General features: G+C 40.8%; 1 protein-coding gene across 43 annotated transcripts in view; it reads left to right on the forward strand.

Annotated features, from left to right (window-relative positions):
• Nucleotides 1–15,618, forward strand: part of MAP4K4 (mitogen-activated protein kinase kinase kinase kinase 4) — a 243,480-nt gene that overhangs the window by 147,230 nt on the left and 80,632 nt on the right. For all 43 annotated transcript variants that reach the window (XM_066268242.1, XM_066268236.1, XM_066268235.1 and 40 more), the window contains exons 4-9: nucleotides 2,193–2,318; nucleotides 3,939–4,049; nucleotides 8,170–8,260; nucleotides 9,787–9,917; nucleotides 12,049–12,103; nucleotides 13,523–13,601. In XM_066268242.1, the coding sequence (XP_066124339.1) occupies nucleotides 2,193–2,318; nucleotides 3,939–4,049; nucleotides 8,170–8,260; nucleotides 9,787–9,917; nucleotides 12,049–12,103; nucleotides 13,523–13,601 (593 nt within the window). The remainder of the gene's footprint in view (nucleotides 1–2,192; nucleotides 2,319–3,938; nucleotides 4,050–8,169; nucleotides 8,261–9,786; nucleotides 9,918–12,048; nucleotides 12,104–13,522; nucleotides 13,602–15,618) is intronic.

A 15,618-nucleotide genomic window follows, 5' to 3' on the forward strand; every position in this document is an offset into this window, starting at 1 on the left:
GAGAGAGAGGGACAGATAGACAGACAGAAAGGGTGAGATGAGATGCATCAATTCTTTGTTGCGGCACCTGAGTTGTTCAATGATTGCTTTCCCATACGTGCTTTGACTTGGGGGCTCCAGCAGAATGAGTGATCCCTTGCTCAAGTCAGTGACCTTTGGGCTCAAGCCAGCGACCATATGATCCTATGTTCAAGCCAGCGACCCCTCGCTCAAGCTAGTGAACCCACGCTTAAATTGGATGAGCCTACGCTCAAACCGGAGACCTCGGGGTTTCAAACCTGGGTCCTCCCGTCTCAGTCCGATGCTCTATCCGCTGCACCACTGCCTGGTCAGGCTGTATTTGGTTTCTAACCACAGTAATGTACAAGTGGAAGTAGCATTTTAAAATATTTTTTATTTTTCATTTTGGTACCTTAGTTGTTTATCGATTGCTTTTTCATATGTGCCTTAAACGGGGGGGGGGGGGGGGAGGAGAGGGGGTCCAGCTGAGCCAGTGACGCCTTGCTCAAGCCAGCAACCATGGGGTTATGTCTGCGATCCCATGTTTAAGCCAGCGACCTTGCACTTAAGCCAGATGAGCCCGCGCTCAAGCCAGTGACCTTGGGGTTTTAAACCTGGGTCCTCTGCATCCCAGGCCAGTGCTTTACCCGCTGTACCACCACCTGGTCAAGCTTGCAGGTTTTATCTTAACAATGTTTGCAGATCAAACTTACGTTGGGTTTATGAGGCCTTAGGAGTGCTGCCCAGAGGGCAGAGGGCATGTGGAAACGCTAGGCTGTAACAGCAGCTTTCTTCAGCGTGTGTCTGAAACCTTCTTTCTTTCTTGCATGTGTTCACATGTGTTCATGTGAGCATGCACTCTCACGCTCACTGCCTTCTTTTCTTGTATGGACACACATGCAACCAGACTGCTTGAAGCCCAAGTTTTCGGAAGAACATCAGTTGTAAGTGGGATGAGTGTGTCAGTGCAGAAAAGTAAGGAAGTTTTAGGGAACCAGTCATGATTTTCTTTTGAAAGTATTTGTAAAGAGATCTGGTTTATTGGATTTTTTTCAAAGACTTTTTTTATTTTCCCCCTCACTAACCAAGGCTGAATTTCTTTTTCTGCAACTTACCTCTTCTTTCTCACTTTAATTCTGCTTTCTCCTTATTCTCAATCTGCCTATCACCCTCTCCGTGTCCTGTATCTTCAGCAAAGGGCAGAATGAGCATGCTGGTGCGGCTTCTTCCCCAGGGGTGTATATGAGAGAAAGGCAGAGCCCGGAGCCCCCTGCATTCAGAAGAACTCCTGGTTTTTGTTTCTCAGACCTGTGTTGTCCTCTCTTTCCTTTATTTCTCCTCTAGTCTTCTCATACAAACTCTGCATTTATTCTCCTGCTCATCTTTTTTAGTAAAGCAAGAGGTTAGGATGAGTCAAGGCTAGAAGAACCTTCTGTCGCTGAGTGGTGTTTGTTACTGGGGCTCGCTGGGCTCAACTGGCTTTCTTTTTGGGGTGGTGGATTTTTGCTAAGCCTGCCATTCACTGGGGCTGCAGTGCTGGTCTGTCCTTAGTGATTTGCCCTGACTGAGATTGTTAGAGGTGAACCTTCTCCACCGTAAGTGTGCCTGGTGATTGATGTTCACAAGTAGATTCTAGAAAAGAAATAGCCTTTTCTAGTAATTAGTTGACATAGTATCAATCAGTTCTCTCTTTTTAAAAACAAATTATTAATTGTGCAGAGAGGAAGTGAGTGTGGGGGGGCACAGAGAGAGAAACATCCATCTGTTTCTATAAGTGTCTTGACTGGGCATCAAACCCACAAACTTTGTGTTTTGGGATGATGCTCTGACTGACATAGCTATTCAGCCAAGGCTGTTGATCCCCCCCTCCCATGTTTACAGGTGAGTAAATTGAGGTTCAGAGAAGTGGAGTAAATTGCCTAAGGTTCGTGTACAATAGTTAGTATAAGAGCTGGGCCCTAAGTGCCCTCTGCTTCATCCTGCTTCCTGTCTTCATCTTTACCTTTTATATCTTAGGTATTTTTTGCATGGCTTCTAATCCCATTTCAGAGTCCCCCATTCTTAGCACTAGGATACAGTGAACTCATCTTTCTCCCTGCTGGGGAGTTTGGGAACTTCTATTACTGTCTGTGGGAGAAGGGGAAGTAAAATCATGTAAAACATTCAGAAGCCACACATTTTTTTTTATTAAGGATGAAGAGGAAGAAATCAAACTGGAAATAAATATGCTGAAGAAATATTCTCACCATAGAAATATTGCAACATATTACGGTGCTTTCATTAAGAAGAGCCCTCCAGGACATGACGACCAGCTCTGGGTAGGCACACTCTTCCTTGGCCTTTTGTGGGGTTTCCTCATGGGCTGTATTAGAAGGGCATTAGAGACCTTTCAGAGGGAGGGGAGAGAGGAGCAAAGAAAGAGGCCAGTGTCCAGTATTTTTCTTGGCCTTCTTGGTTGACATTACACTGATGTTTGTTTATTTATTTATTTTTAATTTTTAATTTTTTAGTGAGAGGAGGGGAGGCATAGATTGACTCTGCATGTGCCCCCACCAGGATCCACCTGGCAAACTGACTAGGGGGCCCATCTTGGGCCGTTGCTCTATTGTAATGGAGCCATATTTTAGTGTCTGAGGTGGAGGCCATGGAGCCATTCTCATCACCTGAGGCCAACTTGTTCCAACTGAGCCATGACTACAGAAAGAGAAAAGAGCAAGAGAGAAGTGAGAGGGGGAGGGGTGGAGAAGCAGATGGTTGCTTCTCTTGTGTGCCCTGACCAGGAATCGAACCTGGAACATCCACACGCCGGGCCAACTCTCTACCACTGAGCCAACCAGCCGGGGCCTGTACTGATGTTTATTTTGATGTTAATTTCAGTTTACCTGGAAAAGAATTAAGTTTGGGTTTCAGGAATAAAACGGCATGTTTTGAAAGGGGTGTAACCAAAGAGCAAGGAAATTAGGAGATTGAGAATGAAAGCAAAACAAATAAAAAATTTTATTTATGGAAATTAATTAATATAGAAGCTCATCTGAATACATCTTTTTTTATCACCTGAAAGTGAGAGACAAATTTTAAGAAAACAAATTTATGTCAGTAATTTTTAATACTATTAGTGATAATAATTAAAAACAATAAATTGCATTGAAATTTCTGGGCTTGACATATCCAAACTTATCTTTTATTAAACACATTTAAATTCAAGATGATGTAACTGAGATGCTATCAGAAATATGGTCATCACATTAAATATGACGAAGGTTCTGGACTTAGGAAGCAGGAAGATAGAGTAATTCTTTTCCTAATTTTTAAAAAAGCCATTGTAGAAAATTTACAAAATTAAGGAAGTACAAGGGAAACAGTTACTTTAATTTCCATTGCCCAAATCCCATCATAATTAAAACTTTAGTTCAATTCAGTTGACTTTTCTGGGTACTTTAAAAATATACTTGTGTTTGTGTTGATGAAACATTTAGATATAGTAACTCATATAAACTGTGTATCTCTTTTGCTAAACCCAGTCAATGTAAAATAGTTTGGGAATCATAATAGCTTGAATTTGGCCAGGTGAGAAACAATGTTAGGGAGTATTTGTATGAGACTTCTGAAAATTGGGCATTGATTAAGAACAAAACAGTCCTTCTGTGCCCATGTGCTTGGGAGAAAGTGGTGCTCAGAACCTCTACACTGGGGGTGCACTGTAGGGTGTCAGAAGATCTCCATCTCCTGGACCAAATTTATATAGTTAATTTAAATTGGATGGTGAAACGCTCTCAATAATTTGAATGCCTCCAAAATGGCCATGTGCCCAGATCCTGTAAGAAAGGCAAGGGGAGTTAGACTGTGCTTTCCTCACGTCTCTTAGGGGTGTGCTGACATCTGCTCTGCTTCTCTGACTGCTGGGCTGCTGGTCACAGCGTGTCTTTTCTGCCCTCTAGCTTGTTATGGAGTTCTGTGGGGCTGGTTCCATCACTGACCTTGTGAAGAACACCAAAGGGAACACACTCAAAGAAGACTGGATAGCTTATATCTCCAGAGAGATCCTGCGGGTAAGGACAGGGCGTGGCACACATGATCAGATGTTTCCATTGTCAGTTTCCTTGCCTAAAGTATTTCCTTGCATTAGATATAACTGTACAGATTATTCTTTTCATGACAACCAAGGGCTTTGTATCACTAGCTTGCTTTGGTAGTTTAGGTCAGTGGTTTTCTACTGCTTTAACATTGGGGATCGGTGAAAATAGAGTTATTTTGGCAACCGCTAAGGCAGAAATCACCCTGAGCATAAGTGAATTCAACTCAAACCACCGGGTGTATAGTCTTCATACAATACCTGGGTGGTTAACTCTTTTACGGACCACAATGAAATTTCTGGCGGACTGCTCTGTGGACCAGCAGTTGAGCCACCCTGGTTTAGGCTGTGTCATGGTTTTGATCTAAAGAATCAAAGTATTCTGGCAAGTACTATATCTAAAGAAAGTATACTTAAAATAATTTTCTCTATTTCCCTGAATTCATCTACAGGTGTTAAAAAAGAAAACAAGAGTGAAGAAAAGAGAAAAATTCTTTTTTTCAGAGAATAGAACTATTTTTATGGGAATCCTGTGTCTAAGCTTATGATTCAGTGCTAAAGCTGTTGAATGCTGGCTTTTGAAATCATCTTACAGACTTTGGCATTAACTGTTAGAATCTGTTGCAATTTTGTGAGGAAAAGGTCTAATTTTTAATGTTACTTACAGCCAGTTAGAAAGCTGGCCTGTGATCTTAGAATAAGTTTCCGCACTGCTGTTGTAGCAGCTTCTGAATGGCTTCTTTTAGTAGTAGAGGGATCCTGACAGCACACGAGGAGGTTCTCTGTACTTCCCACTGGAAAAGTGCCTGTGAGTGGCCAGTGGGCCTTTCTTTCTTGGTCAGCCGGCAGTTTTTCTCTTCCTTGACCCCTGTGTTACATACACTTAAATGACTTGGTTTGATTTTACTTACCACATTGAAAAAATAAAGACAATAGAGAGTTAAACTAGAATCTAATTATTACACTTCTCTCACAAAAAGAAGTTAGATTATTTTTAATTTATAGGTAAATTTACCCCAGTTTTTATATTTAAGTCTCATAGAGGACTGCAGGTTTAAAAAATGCCATGTAGAAGTCACAGAGATAAGTTTTAATGTCTTTTTATTGAGGTATTTTACACAGCCCTTGAAAATAGGAAATTCCCTTAAGAAAACTCATTGTGGAGATGAGGTGGGAGAATAGTCTGTTTATAATCACATTCAGATTTCGTTATTAAAACATCAGGGTTCTATCTTTTATGGCTTTTATCAGGAGCAGAGTAAAAATGGAAAGGGAAGTACCTGCCCTCTGAGGCTCTGATGGAATATGATGAATGGGTGGATGTATTTGTTATGTTAATAACAAAAACTCTTAACTTGGTAGGCAGGAGGAGAACCCTGGTTGAGCATGTGAATGCTAGCGTTAATCAAACTTGGATTTGAGCCTGCCTATGCTGCTTACCTACCTACTGTGCACCCCAGGCAAAGTCAATCAACTTCATCTGTAAAATATAGGTATCAGGCCTATGAAGGGCGTTCCTTTATTAGAATTACATGAATTAGTTTACTTGAATCATTTTAATGTGGCATGGGGGTACATAACTAATTCTCAGTTATTGTTAGTAATTGTCATTATTCACTGTTATACTCACACTTGCAAGTACCATTCCTATGTGTAATTCCAGTGCAGGACTTTTTAAGCAGAGAACTAGGTTCTAGTATAATGTCAAGTACCTTTCATCAAAGACCGTTTGCTTGCTTTTATATGCTCAGGCAAACATTGTTTATCAGATGTAATAAGTACATTTAGCTCTTTGACCACCATGGTCTCAGGCAACATTTAAAAGAAGTCCAGGATATTTGAGGCCCCTGTTCAAGTAGCTTAATGGACATCTTTGTGTGACACAGCAAGTGTTTTCCCCCTTGGTGAGCACAGGAAACAAGACTTCCCCTTATCTACATTTCTTTTAGAATGGGAGTTTTTCCTGTGACAGCAGTTTAAATGAATTTTTAAAAAAGTCTCTAGAAGAGTCAGGGCATCAAAAGCTACTATATATTTATTATGAAGGAATGACCAACCAAGAGTCAGATTTGGTAAAGAAAAGGCAGTATGGTGAGACAGGGAGAGCTCTCATGGGAAAGGAAGGCAGATACTCCCCCAAACAGGTAACCTGGGGTCTCAGAGACACAGCCAGGGCAATGTCTGTCCCAGTCAAACTTGTTCTTATTCTTTAGTGGATGCTAGAATCAGATGCTGCTCTGTTACAATCCCTCAAAAGGTTGCCTTGAGTCTGTAGAAAAGCTCCCTTGGGCTGGCCCACTGAAACTCCTGACACCAAAAGGTTTACTTACAGGGTGAGCACATTCATTCCAGCCTACTTTATGTTTACTGTCTACATAGCAGTTACACACATTTTGGTAGAAACCAATATTTTCTATGAAGAGTGGGCACATACAGCCTTTCAGAATCCATACTGATTGACAGCCTTCAGCTGTTCCTTGTTCTGTGTCCATGAACAAGATAGTTACAGGAACACTATTTCCTGGTTTTGAAACTATGTTTCATTTGGTCTTAGAATGGGTATATCTGTGTATTTGGACTTGCCTTTGCTAAAAAGGAATAATTGCAGCTTGGCTTTTGGCACAGGGGTCATTTAACAACAAACATGTTCCGTCCCTCCCGGGTACTTCATACAGGAAAAATGTGTTCATTGTTCAAAACAGTCATGACTTGGTTGGTGGTGGTTTAGAGTTGTCAGCCACACCTAAGCGGTGTAGTGCAGAAGCAGCCCTGTACTTCCTATGTTTATTACTCATAAGAAACGAGAGCGCACCCAGGCCAAATTGGTCTGAGAACACATGGGTGCGTGTCTTTGTTGCTGAGATAGTCCTATAAAAGTTTAAGAAGGGGGTTTGTGAAAGTTAGAGAATAAAAAATGAACTGAAGTAATACAAGTAGGAAATATGAAAGAATTAGGGAAGCTACATATTTTTGTTTTTTTCTTTTGCTGTTCAGTTATGTCCTGCTGAGAAGAGGGACTTTCTTCCTGATGGAGCACTGAGATACTATCTATTTTAGTGCTCCGTTTCCTTGTTAGTGCCCTGTAGTAGAAGAAGATTCAGAGCCTCAAACAAACACACTCTCTTCTGTTTCACAAGCTGACTAGTAAAGAGTTGTTTAGGAACCCCTGTGCTGGAAAAAAACAAGTGTTTTAGAGCAGCTGCTCTATTTAATTCATAGCCTATAAGGTCATGATAATAGTAAGTCCCACAGAAAAGAAAACCCTGTGTCTCCTCCGCCCTTTTTGAATTGCACCCCTTCAGAGTAATGGGTTGTTTGCATCTTAAGGAGGCAAGCTCCAGATTTGGCTTCTGTAGCTAAAGATGGAAGAAGAGTAAGTGAGTTGTGAGAATGTTTATCTTTTAGACAGTATTTGGATGTAAAATGTGGTAGTGTTCTTGCTCTACCTCTCATAAGAGACATGCTCTTGGGCTTCCTTCCAAATACAAGGTTATTAAAAAGCACTATGTGCCTAGTAGGGTTTATTTCTTTAGGAAAGAAATACTTGAACGCAAATCTCTTTTGATGGCAGAACTATGTTATGTTTGGGGTCGAGATGGGGTTGATCAGCAGTTAGCATTTAACACTGTGCACTGGGAAAACCAGGCAGTGTTCAGGGCCAGTTTTTAAATCCCTCGCTCATCCTTTGCTTTTTCCCCTGGGATGTATGTATCTGGTTTAAATATACCACTGGATCACCCACTGAAAGATACACGTGTAGCATGGGAAAGGAACCAGCCTGTATACAAATAGCAGACATTACAGCAGGGAAAGTGCAGATGGTAATCTCCAAGGTGTCTTCAAGGGGTAGTGAGAAAGTGGTGATATTGCTCATGGGGATATGCCCTATTGGAGTTGGAGGACGGGTGCTTCTGACTGTGTAGTGTTGTGGGTGATGTCTTCCTGGAAATGCACAAGGATTGAAATATATATTTGAAATAATGGCTCACAAAACCTTTTGGCCTACACATGCACTTTGCTCCTTGTTACAGAGGTTATGTTCTTGGTTATTATTTACAGCAATAAAGAATTAAGGTTCAGATCTGTCTCCTGTGCAGGGGCTAGCTCATCTTCACATCCATCACGTGATTCACCGGGACATCAAGGGCCAGAACGTACTGCTGACCGAGAATGCAGAGGTGAAGCTGGGTACGTGACGGCTGCGCCACAGGCTCTCCTCCTCACACCTGTTGCACGCTAGCAGCACTCCCTGCCCGTTTGCATTTAGCCAAAGGTTCAGTCTGTTACACGATTTCTATTTCTGCTGTGTTAGCATGTGGGAAGCCTGGCTCCACTTGCCTCCCTAATGCTTCTCCCCACTGCTCTCTCTGTTCACCATGTAGTAGACAAGCTAGTGTCTAAATCACATAATGTCATTTTCCTGCTTCAAGACCATTAGTGGCTGTTTTACTTACAATAAAATCCACATGAAAGTAGCCATGGCCCCTGCTACTTTCAAACCTCATGTTGTGATGACCCTCGCTTCTTTCTTCTTCCTTAGTCACTCATTTTTAACTTCCTTGGAACTTGCCTCAGGGCCTTCATACGTACTGCCCCTAGTTTAACAGGTGCATTTCCTCTCCTCATCCCCATAGACCTTCCCTGACCCTCTGATCTGGTTGGGTCCTACTGTTTGCTTCCTCCATAATTTTTTATTAATTATAAAGCAATTTGTTTACTAATATATCTTGACTTTTTTACCAGAATGTACGTTCTGGGTGTGCAGCAGCCTGAATTGATTTGTCTGCCAGAGTATTTTTATCCAGCACCTCACAGTGCCTTGAATGTAGCAGATGCTCAGGAAACAGATGCATGGATGGATGGATGGATGAATGGATGGACGGATGGAGCTCAGTGTCTTCCTGGAGTGGTTTTATCATGGTTCTTTTTTATTTTCGGTTTTTTTTACCTGAATCTGAACTTGTTCTCATCCCACTTTTATGCAATAATTCCATCAGATTTTTACAGAATTAACATTAAATTTTCTTCCACTAGGGCATCAAAAATAAAACTCTCTATGCTTATAAGAATCTAGTCCCTCTTTTAAAAATTGTAGGCATGGTAGTTAAACTTTAACAAGAAGATCTTTATTATTGTTCTCTTGTGTAGCGCCTGCATTTGGTGGTCCCCTGTGGAAGAATAGTCTGCCCAATTGGAAAATTCTCTCAAAGCTGAGACAGAAGGCACTCGAATTGTTCTCATTCCTAACAACACAGCAAGCGGTGTCTGTCCCCCGCATGGCCCCGTGATGCTCACCATGTGGCAGTCCTCTTGTTATCACTTGGTGATGGGCTGCGTGTGGTGTCCAGGTAGCAGGGATTGCACTTCACTGCTGGCCTGGGAGTCTCTGTCTCAGAAGAGCACTCACCACAGGACTGGGCAGCCGGTTTTCTGAGGATGACCTGCAGACAGAAGTGACTCTGTGGCCCCCGAAAGTGAACAGCACCCCCCATAGGGGAAACTCAGGGTGGCGACCAGGTTCAGGCCTCTCAGGAGGATCTTACCGGCCTTGCTCTGGAAAGTTGCTCCTTATCGTTGTTGGTGACCTTGAAGAGGTTGTGTGCCCCTGAAGTATTACTGTTTCAGTTTTCTCTGAAGACACCCCCCCCCTTTTCTGGTCTTGAGTTTTGCTTACCTTGTGCTTGTGTTTTACTGTTCCACTCTCTCCCTCCCAGTCGACTTCGGTGTGAGTGCCCAGCTCGACAGGACTGTGGGGCGCAGGAACACGTTCATTGGCACCCCGTACTGGATGGCTCCTGAGGTCATCGCCTGCGACGAGAACCCAGATGCCACCTATGATTACAGAGTGAGCAGCACCTGCTTGCCTGCTCTCCACTGGGTCCCTACCATTCCTGAGAGTGGGAGCTCAGCTTTCTCAGGAGGGTGACATGGGCACATGCAGGGCAGCTTTGTCAGCGCAGTGCTTAGGTGCCATCTTCTTGTGTCCCCTCTGCATCTTCCCGTCTTCTCCTCCCTGAGTAATACATTATTTTCAGAGCAGGTTTTTGGGTCACTCTGTTGTGCATGGAACTTCTGTCATGAGCAAATTAAATAATTATGTTTGCTGTCCTCTATCTTGAAGACTGTATTATAGTTAGATAATTATTTTTAAAAAAATATTGTTAGTTCAGACCTGTGATGGCACAGTGGATAAAGCATCAACCTGGAATCCTGAGGTCATGGTTTGAAACCCAGGGCTTGCCTGGTCAAGGCACATACAGAACTTGATGCTTCCTGCTCCTCTCGCCTTTCTCTGTCTCTTTCTCCCCCCCCCCCAAAATGAATAAATAAAATCTTTTAAAAAAATATTGTCAGAATATATAGCAATAGCTCAAAATTTTAGAATATTATTAAACAACTTTATGACTGATTTGGTACACAAGTGTATTTAAATTATTAGAGTGACCTCTAGGGACCTAAATTTATAATGCACTTTTTTGATCCTGATGTAGAACCCCATATTTAATCATCAGCCCCAGGTTGACTATGTTAACACACACCAATTTTTTTAAGTTCCCTTGCCTTATTTAATGAAACAGTGGTTAACATTCCTATTAATGATACTCAAAATTGAGTTCATATCGTAACATTCTCAACTGTAACAACTGTACTTCAGTTTTTATTGTATACCCAATTAACAAAATTCAATTTAAGCCTATGGTGCAGAGGAATTTTATTTTTTTATTTGCTGAAGTATTTTAAAATAGATTATAGACTTTATGACTTTTCAGTCTTTAATGCATCATCCTGTATCTCCAGAATTTGGGGACATTTTCCAACATACCCAAAATGTTTTTATACATAAGTAAATTAAAAATAATTTTTTAACATGCAATCTCTAGTTAGACCCAGCTGATCACCTAGATTTAGCAAGATCACCTCAGAGGAGGAGTATAGTCCATGCTGTGTCTCCAGGGAGCATGGAGTGCCTGCAAGTTCTGCCACTAAATGCTGCTGAGATTGATCACTGATTGTGGTGGTAAACCCTCCTTTGTACCCCTATAGTATGGAAAATTCAATAAAAACAAGGGAGAAAGTTGTGGGCCTCTCCTTATTCATATAATCAAACATATGTTTGAACTCTAAATATAATTATAGGTTATTTCAGAAACTATTAAACTGAACAACTTCAAGTAATTCCTCTCTTAGGATATAAACAAAAGAATGCTAATGAGAGTAATCATCCATTATTGACTTTTTAAGAAATCTTATTAAAATTTTTAGAAACTGGCTCATTAACTTGATTCATTCGTCATCCAGTGTTTATGGAATGCCTTGCACATGTGAGTCACACTTCCAGGGATACAAAGGTAAATAAAACAAACAAAAACACCTTTCCTCATGGAACTTACACTTGAGTGAGGAACAGGGTTAAAATTCAAATTTTAAAATGAAGAAAAGATTCTGTGCATGAAGGGCACTTTACTTGCTGCTCACTCCTTACTGAGTTGGAAAGGATAGAGACTCAGCAGCATGACTCAAATACTGAGATGTGGTTGGTTTTCTCAAATTCGCTGTGGACTTCTTATAAAGAGTACTTTCTAGCCTTTAAACTTTCAGCATATAAGTTTAAGGTGTTCACATAAACCATAAAAATAAACATGTCTATTGGGGCCAGGAGTCTAAATTATCGAGTGCTCATAACGATCTGAAGACATGGGGAGCAGCAGAGCATGCAGAGAGCAGGTAGAGACTTTCACAGAAGCCGTCACTAGTTCAGTCACAGACGTGAGTGGTTCTATTGAACAAATCACTTTTATTTTTATCTTACGATTCATTTGGAAGGTATTCTTACAAATGAGTTTGTGCTTTCAATTTTTTGGCAAACTTCTTTTCAGTTTATACACCAAAAATGCATTTATATTTGTGTGACCAATTTTAAGCTCGTGGTCTCATAACTAATGTGCTACCTATAACATGCTGTTCTGTTTCTGCAGAGTGACCTTTGGTCCTGTGGCATTACAGCCATTGAGATGGCAGAAGGTGCTCCACGTAAGTAACATTCTCTGTCGCCTAATAGTTATGTATCACTTAAACCCAGCTCCCAGGCTTCACAAAGCACAGCTTCATGAATAAAGCTATTCTTGGTGGGGCATGTAGATAAAGGAATTATAAATACAGCGAAATCTAAGATGTAAAAGGAACCTACACAGTTCCTTTTAGAGTTCTCCCTGAGGTCTGTAGGCTACATTATTCTTAAGTTGAGTTCAGATGTGTGACCTGAAATTATAGTGATATGAGATAATAGGCAATAGTTTTTCTTTTGATAATTTAAAATTAATATTCAGTGAAAACGCTCCTACCAAATGAAATTTAAGTATTTGTTCTGTTTTGACTTTACAAATAGAGAGGTAAAACTTTTTATCTGTAAAGTAATTTTATTTATTCATTATCGGTGTTACCTATCAAGTTTTGCTTCTGCTTTGGGTGAAATCAATTACAACTTCATAAAACTGATTTTCGATTAGTGGTAGAATTGCAGAGAACAGGGAGAAAATAGCATTTTTTGCTGGTCCCCCTAATAAAAAGTTATACATAAAAAACATTTTTAACTGATACATAGTTGTTACTGAGTAAATTTTTGTTGAATGAATGAAAAAAAATTACCAACTGCTAAAAATTACTACAGAAATGGCTATCTGTCTTGAATACCATATGTTCTCTCATATTTCCTTCTGAGGAACCAAGACAGGGAAGTAATTGCCTGATCATTTGTCTTAGTTTTCTTTCACAATGGGAATAGTATTATTATTTTTTTAGTTGGCTCCCATTTCCCAGCTGCCTTGTAAGATTCTCATGAAGGTAAATAAACACGTGAAAAGGCTCCTTGCCTCTTACGACACTGTATTGTGTCTGTGCATACTTGATATGCCTTGCTTGGGCAAGTGATAAGAGTATAATCAGTAAGTGTACAGAATTAAAGAATTCCATTTTACTCTCACAGTTTTACTGTTTCATGGTAATAATAGCTGTACCAATGAACAGTGGACATTTTTGGAGGGCCTGACTGCTTATTGGGATGGCATCGAGTGAGGTCCTTGACAAGCAGTGTCTAGTGTAATCTTCACAATAACCCTGTGGAAATAAAATTATTTTCATTGTAATTCATAGATGGTTTACAGTTTCTGTGGATTCTTTTAACACTTTCAGCATTTATCTTAGATTCATGAAAACTTTTCAATGTCCTTTTGAAATTATATATTCTTCTTGTTGTGCTGGTCCTCTATATTTTGCTGTGTGTAAATGGAGAATTCAAGGTTTTCCCTATGGCTCGTAACTAGATGTCTAGACCTCTTACCATACGCATGTCAGTCAGATGATAGGACAGAGCATTTGATATATGAGTGAGCCCTAGAGATCAGAAATGAGTCCAATAAGTGCCATACTGACACCACCGTCTCCTCTCCCCAGCTCTCTGTGACATGCATCCAATGAGAGCATTGTTTCTCATTCCCAGAAACCCTCCTCCCCGGCTGAAGTCAAAAAAATGGTAAGCTACAAATGTTTTTTTTGTCGTTCTTTTCTTTTTTCTTTCTCTCTCTCTTCCCCCCTTCTCTCCCCCTTTCTCTCCCCCTCCTCTCCCCCTCCCCTCCCTCTCCCTCCCCTCCTTTTCCTTCTTTCTTTCATAGTTCCTTTTTAGTTTTACTCTGAGATAAAATTCTGGCCATCATAATTTCCAAAGAACACAAAAGAACCAGTACTCCACACCAGTGCATCGATGTTCTAGTTTTGTTTTCCTTGACAGTCTTTGCATTACAAAATATAAGGAACCATATGAAACACCATAACATAGTTAAAGAAAAATGCTTCATTTTAATATTTCAACACACTTTTGAGTTGTTTTAATATACTTTAAAACAATTTTTGCATTAAAAAGCAAAGCTGTATTGACTTACAGTTCTTCAAGTGAAACAGGATGTTAAAATCAATAGTGGCATTTACTGTTATTGCAAAACTTTGAAGTGAGATATGTCTTTTTCATTCTGTAAGAACACAATAAAGGAAGGACTTTCTTTCATTGGGCTATACCACCTTTTCCTATCCCTTCAGCTCTCATTTATTTGCTAAAGTGAAATGTATATTCGTGGAGGAAGGCAACGATAACCTTCACTGATGAAACCTTTAAGAATTACAGCTGAGTGAAAAAATGCTGGTTTCATTTCATTTTAAAATCATCAAGGGAGGGTCAGGGCTTTCCTTTTCATCTGAGAACCATGCCCACTTGCTCCCTCTTGAGCTGTGAGTCCTCTCCTCTCCATTCTGTTTGTGCTTGGGCTCTGTGCACATGCCCTCCTGTGTCTGCTCTGCTCTTCCTGGGCTCCTCTCTCAAGAATCCCTACCGGTGATGGTTTGTGTGGTTTCTTTCTTTTCTGAAACTATATTCCAACTCCTGTTGTCTCCTCTTAGGTTCCTGAGTCCAGTTCTGAAATATGAAGATCTCAGTTTTAAGCCTTCTATTCTGGATTTGGTCTTTTGCTGTTGTTGGCTCTTTCCCTCTTGGTTGCTCCTCTTCTGGTGTGCATCGGATTCTTCTTCTCCCATCTGTGGGTGTGCCCATGCATGCACGCACTGTCACTCTCGTTTCCTTCGTACTTCTCACGTCCCTCACTGTCTTCTTTTCCAACACATTTCCTCATTCTTGCCCCACCTTCTGTTTGCAGGCAGTGTTCTTCTCATTCGTTTCTGCTGTCTTTCACCACATTCAATTCCAGAAAACTGGGGTCGCCATTTTTTAGAGGTTGTAAGACCATACAGTTACAAAGATTTCAGTGGTTTCCTGTGTTGAATCTCCTGTGGATGATGACTGGGCAGCCACAGGTGGCCAGCCTGAGGGAAATGAAATATGTGTGTAGGCATCACCAAGGAGTAAGCTCTGGGCAGAGAACATCCCATGTTCTCTGTCTCATGCTAAACTAATGGTTCACACTTTTCCCTCTATTTCTCTGTCAGATTTTATTGAAGAGAGTCTGCTCTGTCTTTAGGATACCTCACTTTTACAGGTGTTGTCAGCTGGGCCCCCTCTGATGGTTCTGGTCATTACCTGCAGTTTGGGAGTAGACATCATGTGCCTTGTATAGGGATATAAAGAGACATGCAGATGACAGCAAATTCTTCCTGTGTTCTTACCCAAACTTTCTCCAACTAAACTTGATTAGATGCATTTTCATCCATTGTTCTCATTTTACCCAAGTTTTCTAAAGGGACAAGATGGTTACAAACATAATGCCCTCCTTCCTTTGGGTGTGCTGTCTTTTTATCTGCCACATAGAAGCTTCTGCTGTTTCTGTAGACATGGTCAGTGAATTCTCTGCCAGCAGAATAAGGTAATTGATTTTAAAGAACAGATTGTAGGTCATTGATTCCCAAGTGTTAATCTATAGACATGGTACGTGAGGATTCCTTTGGAATATTTTAGTTTAGAGCTCCGGCCTCAAAATTCCTGGTTTGTTAGGTGAGTAATGACCCAGGTATTTCTATTTTTAATGAACTTCAACAGTGATGCTTGG

Source organism: Saccopteryx bilineata, chromosome 3 (genome assembly GCF_036850765.1).
Source record: "Saccopteryx bilineata isolate mSacBil1 chromosome 3, mSacBil1_pri_phased_curated, whole genome shotgun sequence".
NCBI classification, from domain to species: Eukaryota; Metazoa; Chordata; class Mammalia; order Chiroptera; family Emballonuridae; genus Saccopteryx; species Saccopteryx bilineata.